General features: G+C 35.8%; 1 protein-coding gene across 18 annotated transcripts; it reads right to left on the minus strand.

The window, feature by feature from the left end:
• Positions 1 to 1,281: 1,281 nt before the first annotated feature.
• LOC126716634 (putative disease resistance protein RGA3) lies at positions 1,282 to 19,454 on the minus strand. 18 transcript variants are annotated; one of them, XM_050417549.1, is made up of 17 exons: positions 16,431 to 19,454; positions 15,537 to 15,667; positions 14,299 to 14,390; positions 14,080 to 14,207; positions 13,471 to 13,565; positions 13,185 to 13,339; positions 12,792 to 13,095; positions 11,912 to 12,124; positions 11,120 to 11,235; positions 10,904 to 11,033; positions 10,596 to 10,656; positions 10,011 to 10,167; positions 9,474 to 9,591; positions 9,119 to 9,386; positions 2,595 to 2,676; positions 2,371 to 2,484; positions 1,282 to 1,688 (listed from the first exon to the last, which is right to left on the minus strand). In XM_050417549.1, the coding sequence occupies exons 1-2, from the start codon at positions 19,272 to 19,274 to the stop codon at positions 15,575 to 15,577; spliced, it is 2,937 nt and encodes a 978-aa protein (XP_050273506.1). In that variant the 5' UTR covers positions 19,275 to 19,454; the 3' UTR covers positions 1,282 to 1,688; positions 2,371 to 2,484; positions 2,595 to 2,676; positions 9,119 to 9,386; positions 9,474 to 9,591; positions 10,011 to 10,167; positions 10,596 to 10,656; positions 10,904 to 11,033; positions 11,120 to 11,235; positions 11,912 to 12,124; positions 12,792 to 13,095; positions 13,185 to 13,339; positions 13,471 to 13,565; positions 14,080 to 14,207; positions 14,299 to 14,390; positions 15,537 to 15,574. The 18 variants fall into 18 exon arrangements, with proteins under 18 accessions (XP_050273506.1, XP_050273504.1, XP_050273501.1 ...); XM_050417547.1 differs by lacking the exon at positions 2,595 to 2,676; XM_050417544.1 differs by having other exon boundaries at positions 2,371 to 2,676.
• Between the last annotated feature and the right edge of the window lie 1,125 nt (positions 19,455 to 20,579).

Raw genomic sequence — 20,579 nt, forward strand, 5'->3', positions numbered from 1 at the left:
TCCTCTACTTTAAGCAACAAAAGAAAACAATAGTCAATAAAACCATAACAAAAAGTGAAATTAATGGTGAGTTTTATAAGAATAATGTTGTAACGGTTAAAAAAAAGAAAAAAAAAAAAAAAAGGACATTATAACCCAATCTGACTCTTACTAATAATGAAAAATCATTAAACTCCTGTCTATAATTGAAGGCCCCATATGCTTCGCCTAATTTTCAACATAGGCTTAGACTGGGGGATCATTTTAGGCATTTTGTAGGCCCAATTAATCAAGAAAATGTTATTGTTAGAGATTGTAAAGAATTGCTACCGATTGTGGAAAAATGGGCGTCAGGCCCATTTCACAAAATAGAGCCTAAAGCAAAGCTTTTAGAGATTATTTTGAATGATAGTGGACTTTTAAATTTGGGTATTGTGGACCAAATTTAAGCTTACTTGGTCCTATTGTAGGTTGGATTGGGCCCAACACATTAAGGAACGTTAGGAATGGGACCTAGGAAATGTGGCTTGGAATTGGATTTTGCTCTGTACAATTGCCCGGGTTATACACCTACCTAGAACTACAGGAAATCAAAATCATTTTCTTAATAGTCTTTCTAGGACACAACAAAATTCATAAACAATTTCAAATTAGTCCATCACATCACACATGAGCTAGAAAAAAATTCTAAATTACAAATTGTGGTGACCAATATGTGAGGTGGTAGGTTAATTTATGTGAAATTGTAAAATTTTTGTTGTGTCCATAATTTTATTGTTTTAAAGGGCACCGTCTCTAGGGACTAGTTCACACCAATCTGGTTCTGATTCCCAAAATCCCTCATCCGGAATCAATGTCACATACCAATTAGCCTATGCAACACTCTTCATAAAGTGGTTTGATTCGTTTGAAAAATTAACTAAGCATTTGTGTCCTTTCCTGAATGACATTTTTAATCCCATCCAAGCAGACTTTGGCTGTGGTAGAAGAGTGAGTGAAAATATTATAATTGTACAGCAATTAATTAAGAAAATGCTTTGAAAGAAAGGATTTAAATAATACATACGGTAGTTTTAGTCGAAACACCTTACAGATTTATGATTTTCCAAGCAACATTGTGAACCTTGTCATGATGAATATGATATCTTATGTGACTCTCCAGTCTTTATTTGGTTGAATATGCATGTTGGTATATGTCTTAGGAGTTGACAATGATAATTTCAAGTTATTCTGTTCTTCAAGGCCCCACGAGAGTACCTTGTAGCCAACGTTGACAAGAAGACTATCAATCCTTGGAACAGATTATACAAACCAATATTTATGAAAGTTTGTGCAGAAAGAATTTGTTCAGAAATGTTTAATATATTGGTGCATGTCTCATTCGCAACTACCTATGCAAAATCCCAATTACAAAACTACTCGGATGCTAAAGGTGGTCCAATGCAATGAAGTCCCATGTGTGAAGCACAAGGTTGAAGAATAGCTCCTCTCAAAAACAGAGGATTGCCTTCGAGAAAACAATATGGAAAATATAATTTTAGTTCCTAAAATAAAACAGAGCTACAAAACACCTTGTTTAAATGAGAAGCAACAATAACTATGGATTCAACAATAAAACAAACAAAATAGAAAATTTCCGCAGAAGGCCATAAAAGTTTCAACATTGATGCTCATACCCTCTTCTTCTTCTTTTTTCCCCCTGAAATACCCTGCAAAAATGAATGAAAACTCAAAATATTCCTTACTATTATTAATACTCCTGCAAAAGTTGTTGCTGGTGCTGTATAATACATGCTTTCCTCACATCAATTTACAGTTCATATTGATTTGGTCTATGACAAGACAAGAATAATGAATTTCTTCACTTACTGCAAGGTTTTGAACTTTTTTATATTTTTTACTTCTTTTTCCTTGTCCTCCATGATATGGGTCCCTGACATTTGAACCCAATCTGACACTTACTAACGGAAAATCATTAAACTCGTCTGAAATTAATGGCTACATATGTTTCACCTCACCTCATTTTCAAAAGATTGTTTGAATGATTGTGGAAATTCGATTTGGGTTTTTATGGTGGACCAAAATTTAGTTGATCAGATAGTAGGTTGGAATTGGCCCAATACATTAAGGAACGTTCGGATAGGGACCAAGGAAATGTAGTGTTGAAATTATTGTTTCCATATGACCGGGACATACATAGTTACATACGCCTAACTAGAAAGCTAATGAAATCAAAATTATTTTCTTTGAACTGGCGCTATCTCTAGGGAAATGCTGTTACACCAATCTGGTTCTCATTCCCCAAATCTCTAAAGTAATAAATGAAAAAAGAGTACTACTGCTAATGAAAAAAAAAGTAACTGGTGTATACAAAACTCTCACTACACTTACAAGCTCTACGATGCAATTAAATCTCTGTACGAACTCCTCAGATGCAAAAGGATTATATAACAATTACAAATCAACTTCAAGGCATAAATCCTTCATGAACCAAGCTAACAGGACCTACAGCAATTGAATATACATTAGCTGCACTAGCCATTTAGGCTTTTTTGATTATTTGATTATTGGTCCACAAAAAGTGCACATGCGGACAATTTTAATATACAAACAACCTGCTTCTAAAGCCAAATTGTTGACTTGACCTTTAGCAAACTGGTTGATTCAAGAATATTAAGATTCTGGCGCATCTTTTAGCTGCAATATTTTATGTTTGGTTGTTAATGATCATAAAGCTGAAATTTGAAAGAAATATTGATTATACAAATAAAATTTTCCTCTTAACAAAAGCAATCTACGTACTTTTGAAATCACGTCCCTATAATGACAAACTTGATAACTAGTCATTCACATTCAAACAACAAAAGAACATGGAAAGAAGAATTTACAGATATAGATAAAGCCAGTTGTTTCATAATCACGTGTCACAGCTTGATATATTGGATTCGGGATGTTGATTGGAGCCTCATCTATAAGCCTTTTTATGTCCATGACTTTGTAAACAAGGACAATGCTTCGGGGATGTTAGTGTATAGCTTAGACTAGTTTAGTCCATTGGGCTTAGCTCAGTATACTGTACTTGTAGTTTACTCCTATTACTTGTACTACACACATACCTAACCTATATAAGGCTCTCTATTGTACATTATTATACACACATCAATATACAGACTATTCAGTCTTTTTCTCTTACTTTATATTGTTAACATGGTATCAGAGTCAGTCCTCTGACTTTCTGGTTCTTGTGGACATCTCTGGTGTTCTTCCGCTGCCCTCGCTTTCATCTAGTAGTCACTATCAAAAGCGAGTCACCGCCGTCACGCCCATAGTCCCTGCAACTCTCGGATCTCATCGTTCTGCTCATCCAATAGCCAAAGTAAAGGCATAGAGTGACAAAACAGCCAATCCCGAGCAAAACCCAACCAAGAACGGCCAGAAACCACCTCACACGCGCCACCACGCGCCGGCTGAAGTTTTTGCCTCACGAGCACGCGCCACCACGCTCAGTCACGAGCCACCACGCGCTCACACGCGCCAGGATCATCGCCATCATGCACCTCAAGCCCTCCCACGTGCCACATGCGCCTGCCCCATATCATGTCCTGCCACGTCAACCCTAGAGTGACGTCAGCACACGTCAGCACCTTGAGCCGTTGACTTTGACCAGACCGTTAACCGTTGACTTTGACCAAAGTCAAAAAATTTCACTAGGACCTATCTTGCTCAGTTTTTCGTGTAAATTCTGATTTTGAGCTCCGTTTCTACATTTGAGGTCTCTAAATCTTACTTTTTGGTCATTTTCTTCATTATGGCTTAACAAAATGAACGAGATATCATACGTCCTATCACTATTATGTTGGATGGTCCTACTAGCTATCATGCGTGGTCTCAGAATATGACTGTTTTTCTCAAGGGTCGTAAATTGTGGAGATATGTGACTAGTTCAATTCCTAAGCCAATACCAAACCCTAAGTCCAAAGCCACAACTGCTGAAGATGCATCCAAGACTGCTGTTACAGTGGATGATTATGAAGAATGCCTAAAGGAATGGGAGAGTATTCAGAGTAAGATCTTGTCTTGGTTTATCAATACCTCTATTCCTTCCATTCATAATCTTCTTCCTTGTCTTGAGATTAGTGAGATTGCTTGGAAATTTATGGCCGATCGCTATAATTGCACTAATGATTCAAGCTTGGAGTTCCATATTGAATCAAAGTTTTATCCAATGCGCCAAGAGACAGGGCAGTCTATTTCTGATTTTTATTCTCAAACTTCTACTATGTGGGAACAACTCTCTGCTGCAGATCCTCCACTAGTGTGTTCTAAGGACATTGAGCTCTTTGTCAAATATCGGGATCGCCGTAAATTTATGCACTTCATAATGGGTTTACATGAGGAGCTCATTTCTTTGCCGATTTCCTATTCCTACTAGGGCTTCTTTGCTTAGCCGATTTCCTATTCCTTCTCTTGATGCTGCAGTCAAGGAGCTCATTTCTGAGGAGAACCGTCGGCCTACTCATCACATGTCATCATCTAATCATGTATTGGCTACACCCTCTCCACAACCTCCCATTGCTACATACACTAACATCCCCCCTGCTGCACTCAAGGAGCTCATTTCTGAGGAGAACCATTGGCCTACTCATCACATGTCATCATCTGATCATGTATTGGCTACACCTTCTCCACAGCCTCCCATTGCTGCATTCACTGCTCCTCCACAAATAAACTCTGGGCGTCCCAACTCTCAATCTTCCAAAGGTACTCACTGCGAGTTTTGCAATACCAAAGGCCATGACATCTCTGTTTGTCAGAGACTACAAAAATTTGTGCAAGAGCATAATAAAGCTTCTCTTCCTCGGGCAGTTGTTGTATGTCCTTTAGATCCATCGGTTCCTACCGGTCCATCTTTGGCTTCTTCACTTACTACAGTTGATATTAAGACAGTTGTTCAACAGGTTTTATCCTACACTTCCACTGCCCTTTATGTCACCTCAAGTAAACAACCTTGGTTTTTTGATACTGCATGTTGTAACCATATGACTCCTGATGAATCCCAATTTTCTAATAAGGCACCCTTAGAACATCCAATCACCATTTACACTACTGATGGAACTCCTATGCCTGTTAGTCATAAAGGAACAATCTCTTCTCATTGTTTATCCCTTAGTGATACTTTTCATATTCCAAAGTTATCCATCAATTTGCTTTCTATTGGCCAACTTTGTGAATTAGGCGTAGATCTTCTATTTACTAATCATGGTGTGGATGTGCAGATCCCTGGACGGGTCAAGTGCTTGGGACAGACCGTAAGGTTGGTCACATGTTTGAGGTTCATGACTTGAAGATTCCTTCACAAGTTGTTTCTGCAACTATTACCACTGCCACCTCTTCACCTGATTTATGGCATGCTCATCTTGGTCATCCATCCTTATCTTGTCTTCAGTTGTTAGCTTCTCAAGGTCATTTAGGTTCGGTTCAGTCTCAAAATTTTGATTGTACTTCCTATCATTTTGGCAAACAAACAAAATTGTCCTTTAATAAAAGTGACTCCTTTTCTTTTACCCCTTTTGATCTTATACATTCTGATATTTGGGGTCCTGCACCTGTTCCCATTGAAGAGGGATCTAAATATTTTGTTATATTTGTGGATGATTTTTCTCGATATACTTGGATTTATCTACTTCACTATAGATCTGAACTTGTGTCTATTTACCAAACATTTCATAAAATGATTGAAACACAATTCAATCGCATCGTTAAAGTCTTTCGATCAGATAGTGCTCAAGAATATAATGATAAATCTTTCCTATCCTTTTTAGACAGTTATGGTACCCTTCCTCAGTGGTCTTGTCCTTACACCTCTCAACAAAATGGTAGTGCAAAACGAAAACATCGTCACATTCTTGATGTTGTCCGCACCCTTCTCATTTTTGCCTCTCTTCCTAAGCACTTTTGGGGTGAGGCCGCACTCACTGCTGTGTACACCATTAATCGTATTCCTTCACCAACTACACACAACAAATCACCATTTGAGCTTCTCTATGGTCAAACTCCTGACTACTCCTCTCTTCGGGTTTTTGGTTGTGCTTGCTTTGTCTCTCTTCCTCCTCATGAACGAACAAAGCTTCAGCCTCGTACTCGTCTCTATTGTTTCCTTGGTTATGGTGTATCTCAAAAAGGGTTTTGCTACTATAATCCCATTTCTCATCGTCTTCGTGTCTCCCGTCATGTTGAGTTTTGGGAACATCGTCCCTTCACGAGTCTTCAGCAGTTTCTTGCATCCTCTTCCTCAGAATTTCCTATTTTTACTGATCTTTTCCTCCCTCTCTATCCTGAACTTGTGGAGGATTCTTCAACATTGGCTACCTCTCCAGACGACTCATCTCCGATTTTGTCCTCGGTATATGACCCGCCTGTCTTGGATCTTGTGGCACTATCCTCTCCTGAGTCTCCTGTTGGTCCTGAACTTCGTCGTTCCACTCAGGTAAGCATTCCTTCCCCTTATCTCACTAATTATCACTGCTCTTTTGCTCTTACCACCCTCTATGAACCTCACACCTATCATGAGGCCCATACTGACTCTCTTTGACAGCAAGCTATGAACGAAGAATTTGATGCCCTTCATAAGAATCACACTTGGGATATAGTTGATTTGCCTCCTAGTCAGTCTGTAGTAGGTTGTAGGTGGGTTTACAAGATCAAGACCAAGGCTAATGGATCTGTTGAACGATACAAGGCTCGCCTAGTTGCCAAGGGCTTTACTCAGGAGTATGGTATTGACTATGAGGAAACATTTGCTCCTGTTGCTCGTCTTACATCTGTTAGGTGTCTCATTGCTGTGGCTGCTGTTCTTCATTGGCCTCTTTATCAAATGGATGTGAAGAATGCTTTCCTCAATGGAGACCTCCATGAAGAAGTGTACATGCAACCACCCCCTGGCTATCCACACTCAGGCAGTCAAGTTTGCCGCCTTCGTCGTGCTCTTTATGGCCTCAAGCAGGCTCCTCGAGTTTGGTTTGAAAAATTTAGCTTAGTTGTTGCTCAGCAGGGTTTCACTTCGAGTCCTTATGACACTGCTCTCTTTGTCTGAAGATCCTCTGCTGGTATCACTCTTATTCTTTTTTATGTTGATGATATGATTACTACTGGAGATAATTCTACAGGTATCCACTCTCTTCAGCACTTCCTTAGTCAGCATTTTGAGATGAAAGATCTGGGCACTCTCAGCTATTTTCTTGGGCTTGAGGTTACCTCATCCTCTAATGGATACTATCTTTCCCAGGCTAAATATACTTATGATCTTCTCTCCAAAGTTGGTATCACCGACAACAAGACTATTTCCACTCCTTTAGAATACAATGCAAAGCTCATACCCTTAGATGGTGAACCTATATCCGATGCTACTCGCTATAGTCAGTTGATTGGCAGTTTGATCTATCTTACTGTTACTCATCCAGATATTTCACAAGCCGTGGGTATGGTTAGTAAGTTCATGGGTGTCCCTTGTTCTGTCCACTATGCTGCTATTCTTCGGATTCTCCGATATGTCAAAGGCACACTTTATCATGGTTTTCATTACTCCTCTCGATCTTCTCTTGAGCTTCATGCTTATTCAAATGCTGATTGGGTAGGTGATTTGACTGATCGATGCTCTATCACAGGTTTCTGTTTCTTGTTAGGTACTTCTCTTATCTTGTGATGTAGTAAGAAGCAAGATGTGGTTTCCCGTTCCAGTACTAAGGCTGAGTATCGTGCCCTTGCCGACACCACTTGCGAGCTTGTCTAGCTTCGCTGGCTCTTGGCTAACATGGATGCTCCACAGCCCACTGCAACTCCTCTTTATTGTGACAATCGTAGTGCTATCTACATTGCTCATAATGATGTCTTCCATGAATGCACCAAGCACATTGAGATCGACTGCCACATCACTCGCCAGCATCTCAAGAAAGGAAATCTCAAGCTGTTCTCCATCTCCTCTACTAACCAGCCTGCTGATATCTTCACCAAGACTCACCCGCCTGGTCATCTTCGAGATCTTATATCCAAACTCCAGTTGGCTTCTTCCTTGCCACCTCGAGTTTGAGGGGGGATGTTAGTGTATAGCTAAGACTAGTTTAGCTCATTGGGCTTAGCCCAGTATACTGTACTTGTAGTTTACTCCTATTACTTGTACTGCACACATACCTAGCCTATATAAGCCTTTCTATTGTACATTATTATACACACATCAATATACAAACTATTCAGTCTTTTTCTCTTACTTTATATTATTAACAGGGGAGAAGAGAACAGAGCTTTGTTGCTTTGATATATAGAACTTTTGCATTCTGAATATGGAGCCTTTTCAATTAGTTATCTCACACCAGAATGAAAAACATGGCTCTATGAGGTGCATCATTGCTTAATGATTTTCACCAACATTAGCTATGCTCATCCAATATGTTTAGATTGCATAAGTTCAACAAAGAAGCTCACAGCTTCAGGACAAAGGGCAAAAAATACAAAAACAAAGCTTGAGAAATAAAAAATTTCAACAACAGGTTTATTACAGAAAATCCAACGAAATTTTTTTACTGACATGAAAATGATTCTGTCAATTGAAAATATTCAACAAACTTCTCTTCTATTTCCTTATTTTAGAAAAGGGTAATTATAGTCTTAAGCTCAAACCCATCCCAAGATCAATATGGTGTTCTGATTTCCCACCCACAAATTCTAGCAAATTCTCAATCAGCACACCACACTGAATATCGTGGTAAATTTCTGTGTGCGCTGGACATAACCATTATTACATTGTAGCATTATATTAAATTGATGCCAGGCAAACCAAAAATATTTAGCAAAATTCCAAACAGTGTGCGCTGAGATAAACTCAGCAATTGAAAAACAACAATATGGAAAATGTAAGCTTTGACTAGACCTCTTAATCCCCCAGTAACTTCCATTTTGTTACTATGATTTAAAACTTAGATAACCACATGGTGGAATGATGTTGAGTAATTTTATTGGAATCATATAGAACTACATAATGATGATTAAACACACAAATATACCTCCTAGATAACTTTGAAAAGCTAACAGAAAAGCACCTTAATTATGAGAAGTTAAAAAAAACAAAGGAAAGAAAAATGCAAACCTTCAACATGATAACCCTGATGTTGAGGAGAAAATAGATAACATTAAGGCCTCAATATATGAAATCTGAGGTCAAAAGATCTTCATCACTGTAAAACTCAATAATGTAGCACACTACACCATTCTCCATGCTTATAACTTCAAATACTCGCTGGCTACTAGATTAATGAGCTTCTTCTGTGATGTGGATCATGAGTGACAACCATACCCAACAAATTAATGTAGAGAAAGCTATAAGAAACTAAATAGTTGCATGCCAGACAGAGAACCTATAATGTCAACAGAAGAATAATGAAGGACAAATTCGAGAAAATTTGGTCATTGGCAATATAAGTAAGTAAAAAGGAATAACTTACTTCCCTTGGCAGTTCAAAATCCTTGCTCGCATCCCCAAGCACTCACCGAACATCCTTTCTCTGTCCTCAGAGGTCTATTGCAAAGCAAGGAATGTTCTCTAGTAGCTGGGATTAAGGGCTTATTCAGGGTAACAAACATCATTAGAAATAAGAAGTTTGGAAAGAAGGCATAATTTTCTTAATGATTAGAATAATACTACTTTTAATCACAAGTCTATGCAACAAACAGGGGATGAGCATCACGAGCAATCAAAATAGTAGTTAGAATGATTTTTTTTTTTTTTTTTCAAAATAAAAAAGGTGACTATTAGGACAGACTCCAGGAGCAAAGTGCTAATTCCTACAGTAAACTTTAGTACTATGCCTTGCAACTTATTTAACTCATAAGCAATATGAGAAGGATAAAAATAATCTAGAAAATATAATCCTAATTCCTACAACAAAACAGAGCAATCAGAAACTATTCAAATGAGAAGTAGCAATAAGTATAGATTTGACAATCAAACAAGAAAAATGGAAGTTAAATGAAAAATATACCATATAATATATTTGGGAGGCAACATCTTCCTCGATTTCCTTTGCAAGTGGTGGTGTCAAGATCATGCTCATTTCCTTCCTCAACTGAATTCTTGATGTCCTTGATGGGGTTTCTTCTTTGAGATTGATCTTATCTTCCTTGTCCATCAGAAATAATCTACCCACAAGGTATATGTTAATCTATTGGTCGAATGCTATTTGTAACAACTAGAGTACTTTGTCTAAGATTTGAAAACATGAATGACAAACAGAAGAAGATTTTTTTTGAGATTTAAACAAAGATTATACTAGAAGATGAGCTAGATATGACATTGTCAATGATTTTAGGAGTTGTAGCCGCACAGCAAAAGCTTTTGAGGTTACTTCAAATTTCCTACAGAGATGAATACTGTTTAACACAAGTTTCAAACATATAAATTATAATTTTCTAGCAAATTCTTCTTGATATCAAATTGTCTAGTCTTTTCAAAATTAGGGAACTTAAAAACTCCACTTTTAAATCAATAAAAAAATTAAAAAAAAAAAAACAAACAAAAAAACAAAAAACAAAAAAAAACCAATAAAATGGTACACAAGTTACATTACCTCATAAACCACAAAAGCCGGCAAGCCGCTCTTGAGCTATGTCTACTGCCATTAAAAAAAACTGATGTAGATGCAAATGAAAATTTATTAAACAAATATACTGGAGCAGTTTGCAATGAAAAATTGTCTTAGAAAATATACAATGCTCCAAGTTATAATTAATTTCTTCCAAACGAATCAATATGAGATTACATGCCAGCTTTAAGGAACATTCTTTTATTAGATAGAAAAGACATCAGGCTAAGCTCAAGTGCCTTTGCAGGCTAATTTAAAAGTGCTAAAAAACCAATAATAATTAAATCATATACCTTGCATTGATGTAAGGAAGCAAATTTTCTATTTAAGCAATATCTTCATTTTAGATTTTAGCCACAGGCCAAATAAATCAGACTTGTACTCTTGATATGGTTTCCTACATCTTGAAGGAAATAAACCAAACTGTGGAGGAAACTCCTTAAGTTAGACAAATGGAAATAAGAAAGCAAAGAAGTTGCAACAAACCAATAAAGAATTTGATTTACTACCAAGAACGTTGTTCTGTGATTGTTACTTGATCCAAAGTATAGGTAATATCTTCATATCTACTTGCTAGTGGCTTCCCCAACTTTGCACTCTTCCATTCCATGAAACACATCCGCCTCTAAGACAAAGAAAAAACACAAAATATTTGACATAAGAACTTGATAAATAGCAAGTACATAAACATTAAGACTAGATGAATGAAAAAGGGATTGAGCGATGGGTTTGAGCTTTTGTTGCTTCCCTCTTTGAATGAAAAGAGGATTCAAGCATTCAAAATTGTAGATGGCAGGCTAAGTAAAGGTGTTATTTGAAAATTAAACTTGTTTCTTTTCATATGTAACCAAATCAAATGGACTATTAAAGAAAACATGATCAAAGGTTAAGCTTGTTTGCAACATCTTTGAAGTGATAACGGGGCATTTGAACCATTTTTTTTATATATGTAATGGGGCTTTTGTACATGAAGCCTTTCGCCTGATGTTAAGATTAAATAATGATAGGCCAAAAACGAATTGACCCCTTGTAAGGAATTAATTGATTGATTAGCCAAGTTTATTAATTAATCAAATTAACATGCAAACGCATGATAACACAAACAAATCACCAATTAAACTAAGTGTAACGGAAAATATATTGACACGATGATTTGTTTACGAATGGGGAAAACTAACATGGCAAAAACCCCACCGGGTGATTTTAAGGTCACCACTCCCGAAATTCCACGATTATCACAACAAGCAGTTACAAGCAAAGAAATCTCAGTACCTTATACCAACCTACAGTTGAACCCTTACCCCAATACCCAATTGGACTTGTTCTGTAGTGACAATTTCTCCTTTTGATGCACGGCTCCTAGGACGTGACTAACCAATTATGCGGATCCCAATACGCGACTTCAATTACCAACTAGAGAAGGTTGTTGGCTGCAAAGTTCTTCAGTTCATCCACGATAAAGATCCAGAACATGCCTGGTCACAAAACCCTACGGTGCACAAACACAGCAACTTCTACACAAGAACAATGAATTAGGGCAAATTCTATTTTCGGTCACAATTTGCTTGAACAAACTTTGCTCAACACTTGTGCAACTTGTGTCACCTTTGACGGCCCTTAAAATAATTCTTTTACATGTCTAGGGTTGTGAGAAAAGAAAGCCCAAACACATAATCATGGATTAGAGTCAAAACATTACTGAAAATCTGTTTTTCATAAACCTCGACAGATGCATATTTGTCGAGTTGCTGTCGAGCCACGGGGCTGGAACAGCTTCTCAAGCTCGATAAATGACTAGCTGTTGAGCTTTAATGACAGGCACTTCTTCAGCTTGTTTCTTGGACAGACTCATATGGCTTTAACACTTGATCATGAAACAAAGTTTCTTGAAGTATTAAACACATCCTAGATCTACCTAAATACAAGTAAAGTGCGTTTTGTCAAAGGATTAACCAATTACATAAAGTAGTGATATATGTTCCTAACAAGTGAATTAACAAGTGAATCACATATGTCCTAACAAATAAAACCAAATGAGGAAAGAATATTTTGCATGATGTTCTGATTGAATGGGACCAAAACATTCCCAGGCCATAAAGGGATGGAAATAAAAGTAGTTGGGCATGGATTGGAAAGCAAATGCAATAGCATCAAAAGAAAAAAAGAAGAATATAAAATTACCTATAGGTGAATCAGAATTGAACTGCATAGAGCAAACAATAGAAATATGGCTTCATTGCCTTCTTCTTCTTCTTTTTTCCTTGCTCATATTGGTGACTAATTCAGGTATTTCCATTTTTGAATGTCATTCCAAATTGGGCGACTAGCAATGGTAAAAAGAAAAGCAAGAATTTATCATCTCATCCCCTCCATTCCTGGTGGTAACATTGCACTCTTCCCCCTCTTCCATGACATGAAACTCTTCAATCACTAAGACATGAAATCCGCACACTTTTGCATTCATCAAACTCCTAAATGTATAACACTAAACCATGAAAATTAGCAAACAAATTTCAAACCTAAAACATAAGGCCAGAAATTATGAGTTGAAAACTAGTCAATTACCAAACTCACCTTTCATCTACCTCCATATAATATTGATTGCACATGATATGTTCCATGATGCACATCCTTGCTTCCATTATGAAATGATAGAGGACTTGCTTCTGTGGCCCTTTCTCAAATGAGCATCCATGCTTGAAAATTTGATTCATGACAAATGTGCATCCCTAGATATTTGAATAAGATGTTTGGTTCAAATGAGGCAAAAAAGAATTAAATATTTAGCATGAGACTATCAAAGATGGACAAAATAATAAGAAAAAACAGACAGATGATTAAGAAGAAAATATTGATATACCTTACAGTAGAGGAGTAAATGATCAAATTAACAAAGCCAAGGTATATGTAGTTTCTTCTTCTTTCCTACTAGTAACGGGCCTCCTGTACTTCACACTTTTTCATGTAATGAAATACTTCAGACTCTAAACTAAGAAATAAGCATATGATATTTCTTTATAACTTGATAAATAGCAATTACCTAACCCTATAACTTTCGAACTTGATAATTAACAAATTTATTTCAAAGCCTTGAGGCCCCCCCTCTCTCTTCTTGAGACTAGTGTTACATAGATTTCATTTCATGTGTCTAACTTAGATTGACTACAAAAGAAAGCCAATATGTCAAGTTAAAATTTTAGTAACATTCATTCAGGTATTATTTTTTTTTTCTTTTCTCTTCAAATAGAGAATATTCCACCCATTCACCCATTCTAGTTAAGCTGCATATAGTAGGCATACCAGATTGAATCATTCATGTTAGTGTCTTTGTGAGTTTGGCCAAAATCTTAAATTTAATCTACCAAAGTTTTTATTATTATCTTTTTGAGGGAATTTGTGAGAAATGAGTAGGATAATTAAATTGTAATTTTGGTTAAATAAAAGAAGAAGATGAAGAAGAAGGTGTTACCCATGACTAGATCAGAATTGCAATGCCGAATCAAGCCGTAGCTGAACTTTGCTAACACATGCACAATCGCAAATAATTTTTCACCATCATCATCCAAAAATCTGAACTTGTAGCTAAATTTATGAACACTGAAAAGGGGGAATTTCTTGTCTTTTATACCCAAAAAAAAAAAATCTATAAATCAATATCATAATATTTTGCTTGAAATTTATTTCTTACTTGTAAAATTGAATAAACTCACAACAACAATGTTTGTGAAGAGACCAGCACCTTTCAACCATTGACACATTGGGGAACTAGAAAACTACAACCTGAATATGCATTGCATACGATCAACAAATAATATCAAACAAATAGTACCACATCAGCACTTCCAAATGAGCATTTAACAAGCAAAGGATCATATCAAAAAAAAAAAAAAAAACATGCAGAGGAAATTAACTAGCACCATGAAAATGATCATGCCACTATCTTGATTATCAATTCTATTCAAATTATAACAAATATTTTGAACTTTTCTAGACTCAAATCCATGGATAGTGGGCCAAAAACTAGAGCTTGAAGCTTACTAGTGGAAAACATAAATTGGTATTTAGTATGACACAAGACAGTACTACTTCAAAATTTACATGAGCTAAGAATTAAGAATTACATAAGTACATGTTTCAAATTGAAGGAAATTAGTGAGAGCAAATGAGCATGATTTGTTGTTGTGATCATTTTTTATTAGTCTAAACAATTTTAGATATATCACAAGATAACTGAATATAAGCAACCACATGCTTTGCTAGTAATGTGAATATGGCAAAATACAAAGCTGTTTGAAAATGAGCATTTTTAAAAATAGCGTTTTTAAAATGTGCATTTGGAAAACACAATTTTAAAAATTATATTAGAACGTTTGGTAAAATTTGTGTATAGTATTAGGGTCTATTTGAGATCTGCTTATTTTGCTGAAAATGAAAATTTTTGTTGAAAGTATTGTAGATAAAGGTAAAAGTTAGTTAAAATAGTATAGTGGGACCCATCAAAAAGTGCAGTAGGGCCATGAATAGTAGCAAAAATAAGCTGAATAGTAAAATATATTGGCAAAAATAATTTTTGCCAAATTCGCTTAGTCTAAAACTGTTGTTTTGGTGCAAATTACCAAAAAGGACTGGAAAAGACTTAATTCTGATGATATTATTCTATCATATTTGAAGTACCTCATGAAAATAATAATAATAATAATAATATTCACTTCCCCTCTAGCCTTTTCTTTAAATAAAAAAAGTATTATTATCAAAAGAAAAAACTAAATTAAAATAACCCCAATTACTTTCTCTTTCCCCAAAGCTAATATCAATCACAAATAATGAAAGTGAAAAAGAGATAGCAGAGAGAGAGAGAAACTAGAGATTTCCTTCATACAGACAGCTTGTTATTGTAAACATGGAAAAAAGAGCAAGGGGACGTACATGTTGTTCTTGTGAGTGGTGCTCTCTTATTTCCATTTTCAATATTGCAATGATTGAGCTCTTTTTTGTCGTGTCAACATTCTCCATTGCCGATCCAGCATTCGCGAGAGACCTTCAGCTACATGTAGCCGCTGGAAAATCAGGGAGGTGAGGTTATTTGCTGGCCGGTGATTTTGTCATTTAGCAAATGCGTGAGGGTATATCAAGTATTCAAGCCTTAAAAAGTATTATGAGATTGTGTTTTAAGTGCCATTTTCAAAAAGTTGGCTGGAACTCTAGTTTCAAAACGTGATATTTTGCGTTTGAAAGAATGTAATTTCTAGTGAAATCACAGTACCAAATGCACACGTATTTGCGTTTTTAATAAAAACACACGTTAAGGCTTTTAAAATAGCCTATCCAAATGGGCTCTAATTCAAACTACTTAGAATCAAATGACAGTTATTAAATTTTTTATCTGTGGGACTGGTTGGCAGTCAATTAGAATATTAATAGATATATTTAGCAAAATAAAAGAAGATGCGCAAGATGGGAGATCACGGGAACCATTTTAATTCAAGAAAATGAGGAAAACCGTAAATGAAATAGAAAGAGGTAGACATTGGAGCTGTTTTCTATCAATACATATGCAAATGAATGAGATTTTTAAAGATATTCATTTGGATATTTATTAAGCAATTTTAGATGAATCACAAAATAACCCAATCTAAACAATAAATCGCCTAATTCAAATGACTGAGAACCAGATAAATTCATCAACTAGCGTTTTTTTTTTTTTTCCCAGTGGGAAATTTTGGGAGAAAAATAACATTTTTATTAATTTAATATTGATATATTGCAAAATAAAATAAGAAGACCAAGGAGAAGAAGAAGAAGCGTCAGAAAAGAAGTTACCCCATATAATGGATCAAAGTTGATGTTAGGGATGTGGGAAATCTTGGGCCATTCCTCTCCTGTCCCTCTTTTGCACCATTCCTCCAAAATTTGACAATGATAGATCTCCAAATGCTGTAATGGAGTTGTACAAAGGAAGTTCGGCAGGGACTTTAACTTTGGGCAATTTTCAATACTCAAATGTTGAAGACGTGGCATTATAACAAATCTTCTAGTACAGTCTTCTTCTTCTTCTCCTCCATTCTCATTCCATTCTTCCCACTCTCTTAATTTGTAAAATTTGAGAGTTATCAAATTTGGGAATAGCGTTATTGATATATCGTCTTTCTCCTTTTCGGATTCTTCTATTCCCATAAATTCAACCCCTAACTTTTTCAATCTATTAATCATCCTTATTGTCAATGATGTGAGGGCCGGAAGTTTCCCCAAAGGAGGCAAATGCTCTATAAGTAAACCCTCAAAATAAAGTTTTTTCAAATTGGTCAAGGACACCATCCAAGGAGACAATGTCGGTCCCTTGTAGTAAAGAATGCTTAAATCTTCCAAGTTAGGAGGTGGCTCTAAGGCATTCAAAACTAATGCATCCATCCCCCTTGTTATTTCCTTAGGATCCCATTCATCTAGGTGAAACCATAGCTTCAAAGTACGAACGTTTATCTTCTTCTTTAGTTGTGCATTCATGGCCTCACATTGATCTACCTCCTTCCCCAACCCATTTATTTGAAGAGTCCCTTGAAGATGGTTCAAATTTCTTAATTCTCCCAATTTACATCTTTCACTATCATCCTCACCATTTACGTTGAAATGGTTTAATGTTCTAAGAGAAGTCAATCTCCCAAACCCTCTTGGAAAATTTATATTTGGATACCTAGCAATGTTGCAATCCAACTTAAAATGTCTTAGGTTAATTAATTTATCCATCCCCTGTGGCAATTTTTGGAACCCACCAACTAAATCAATATGCAAAATTTGTAAATTACAAAGATTACAAATGGTTTCAGGCAATGCATCTCCACAATAATTGACTAAATAGAGATACCTCAAATGTATGAAATTTCCCACTGCATTTGGAAGTTCCCTTAACATACTAGGATATTCATAACACAAAGTTAATACCCGTAAACATCTAAAATGTTGGGATAAAGTAGATAAGTTATAACTACCTTGAAGTTCAAAAATGAGGGTGCGTAAAGTTTTTGCACTATAAATGGACTCAGGAAATTTGGCATTTTTCAAAAGTTCTAATTGCAAATGGCGGGCATTTTTATAATCTACTCCCAAGCTTATGTCACTATTAATTGTGAAGCATTCATTTTTTGACATTAATTGCACAAAGTCATGCACTATGTCATGCATTTTGCAATATTTTATCTTGTCATCATCCTCTTCTTTAACAAAATCTTGGAAGAAAGATCGTATGGCTAAATTTTCAAAGTATTCTCTTGCAATAATTTCCATCTCCATATTTGCCCTTGGCTTGATATATCCTAGTGCCATCCACATAAATACCAACTCATCACTAGAAAAGCCATAATCTTTTGGAAAGACACCACAACATAAGAAACATTGTTTCAATGGTGAGGACAAATCATAATAACTTAGTAATAATGGCGCAAAAAGACCTCTTTCAACATCTTCGAATTCCCACATACTACTACACAAAACAATTTCCCATTCTTCTCTACTTTTCTTGAAGCGCATTAAACTTCCTAGAGTCTTTGCAGCAAGTGGCAAGCCTTTACACTTCTTCGCAATTTTCCTACCAATGTCTTCTATTTGCTTACACTCCTCAAAATTCTTATCACAAAACGCTAATTTACTAAAAACTGACCAACAATCTTCCTCAGACAATTCCTCCAGATTGATAATGCTCGCACTTTCCATCATCTCTGCAACTCTTCTTTTACGTGTGGTGACTATAATTCTACTACCAGGGGCACCATTTTGTAGTGCAAGTCTAAATGGCTCCCATGATGTGAAGTCTTCAGTCCACACATCATCAAAGACAAGAAAAATCTTTCTCCCCTCAATCAGTTCACATATTTTTTCTAATAGACTTTGCAATTCAGTAATGTTGGAGTCACCACCTCCAAAAGCTTGAACGATTGCTTTGGCAACCCTACACTGATCGAAAGGATCAGAAACACAAACCCACAATTTTTTTTCAAAATGAACCTTTACTTCATGATGATTATAGACAAGTTGGGCAAGTGTAGTTTTTCCAATACCACCCATGCCCACTAAAGAGATAACATGGGGGTTTATTTCTTCTTCACTACCTTTGCCCAATAGGCTTCTCACTAGATCATCCTTGACTTTATCACGACCAAAAATTTTAGACACATCAACAAAGGAAGTTGTTCTTGGTCTCTCAACTACTTCTTCATTTCCCCTAGTCAATACAAACTCGTACATCTCTCCCTCTCTGTCAATCTCATCTAATTTTTCGTTAAGGTCTTTTATCTTATGAGCAATATCACGATGCTGAAAAAGATTAGGAATTGAGATAGGGGGCCATACCTTCCTCTTCTTAGCAGCACTAGTTTCAGCTTTTTCTTCTTCATCTTTTTGTTGTTTCTCAATCTCGGCTTTGATCATGGCAGTGTTCCACTTATCCAACACGTCGTCCATCTGGTAGGATACGTCTTTGAGCTTATATAACCAAATATTCACAGCTTCCTCCTTCACTTGCCGTTTCTCTGCATCATTGAGCATTGCCTGGATGGTGTGGAATTTGCTTTCAAGCTTCTGGACTTCTCCCTTGACATTAGCAATTGACGTGAACTCTGAAGTAATGAAAGAACTAAGCTGGTCCTTGATAGCAGAAACAAGAGCCCAAGCCATAATTAGAAGATGGAAATGGAAATTTGTTTGTTTAACACGAGTACTGAAAGAGCAAATGGCAACTGGTTGATGAAAGAAGAGACCAAAGAGGAGATTAAAGTTTGAGGCCCCACGTTAAAGATATTTCATATTTAAACGAAAGTTAGGCGGAAAATGATGTAGCCAATTGATCGTTTTAGGCGCCTGCCTTCGGTTATATGGCCCACTTGACTCCACTATTCCATACTTCCCCAAGTCATGGTTTTTTTTTTTTTTTTGTTTTTTACCTGATAATTTTTATTATGTGCTATTCTATACTTCTTTTTTCTTATTTATTTTATATCATTTGATGATACTCTGAGTAAAATTCATTTCATTATTATTGGTTTTCATTTGGATTATTATTATTGATATTATTTTATTATCTATATTGACAACTGGTTATTTCAAAATTTTAAAATATTTTTGTAAAAGTTTTTGTGATTCTAAACTTTATTGCTTATTATTGGCTATTCTCACAAAATGAATTCACTATTTACTAAAAAAGAAAACTTGAATTCACTATAAGCTCGAATCTTTTATAAGGGCCAGTTTACGCAGGAGAATTTTTGCTTGGAATTTGGAAAGCTCAAATGTGAAATGTTTGACCGTAATGACCGGTATAGTTCTTAGAAAGTTCAAAGACTTCTTTTGGGTTTACACGGGAACTTCCCTGATATTGCAATGTAATAAGCATTAATTGTCACTTGAAAATTTAAAAGGTTTCGTGTACATTTTAATACAGTAATTTTTTCTGAAACTTTTATTTGATCATTTACTGTAAGTTGAAATATAGTGCACCTAGAAAAAATGGGTCTTTTTTTTTCCTTTTTTTTGTGAAAAAAATAAAAAGGGGGTCTTTAGGAAGTATATATGCAAATAAATTAATAAGCTGATAATAATAAATAATATAAAAAAAAAAACCCTAATCCTCCACTTTAAGAAGCAAAAGAAAATACTAGTCAATAAAACCAAAACTTAGTTTAGTTTGACAATATTTTTTCCAACTATTAATGTCGCCACTTGTAACTAATAAATAATAAAAATGATATCAATTACGAGTCTTATAAAAATGATGTTGCTAGTTTAAATATGTTATGAAATGTGATATTTTTACCCGGAGTCAAAAGCAAAATCAGCACCAATAGGTGAAAAAAGCAATGGCACCATAATTATAGCCCACAAATTTTCAAAGGTTGCCCACCTTCATCTACTGTAATCCACTATTTTAAATATAAGGGCCATCTTTGATTTAGTTCACCATCAGTTCACACCACGTTTATCAAA

This window comes from Quercus robur, chromosome 3, assembly GCF_932294415.1.
Source record: "Quercus robur chromosome 3, dhQueRobu3.1, whole genome shotgun sequence".
NCBI classification, from domain to species: domain Eukaryota; kingdom Viridiplantae; phylum Streptophyta; class Magnoliopsida; order Fagales; family Fagaceae; genus Quercus; species Quercus robur.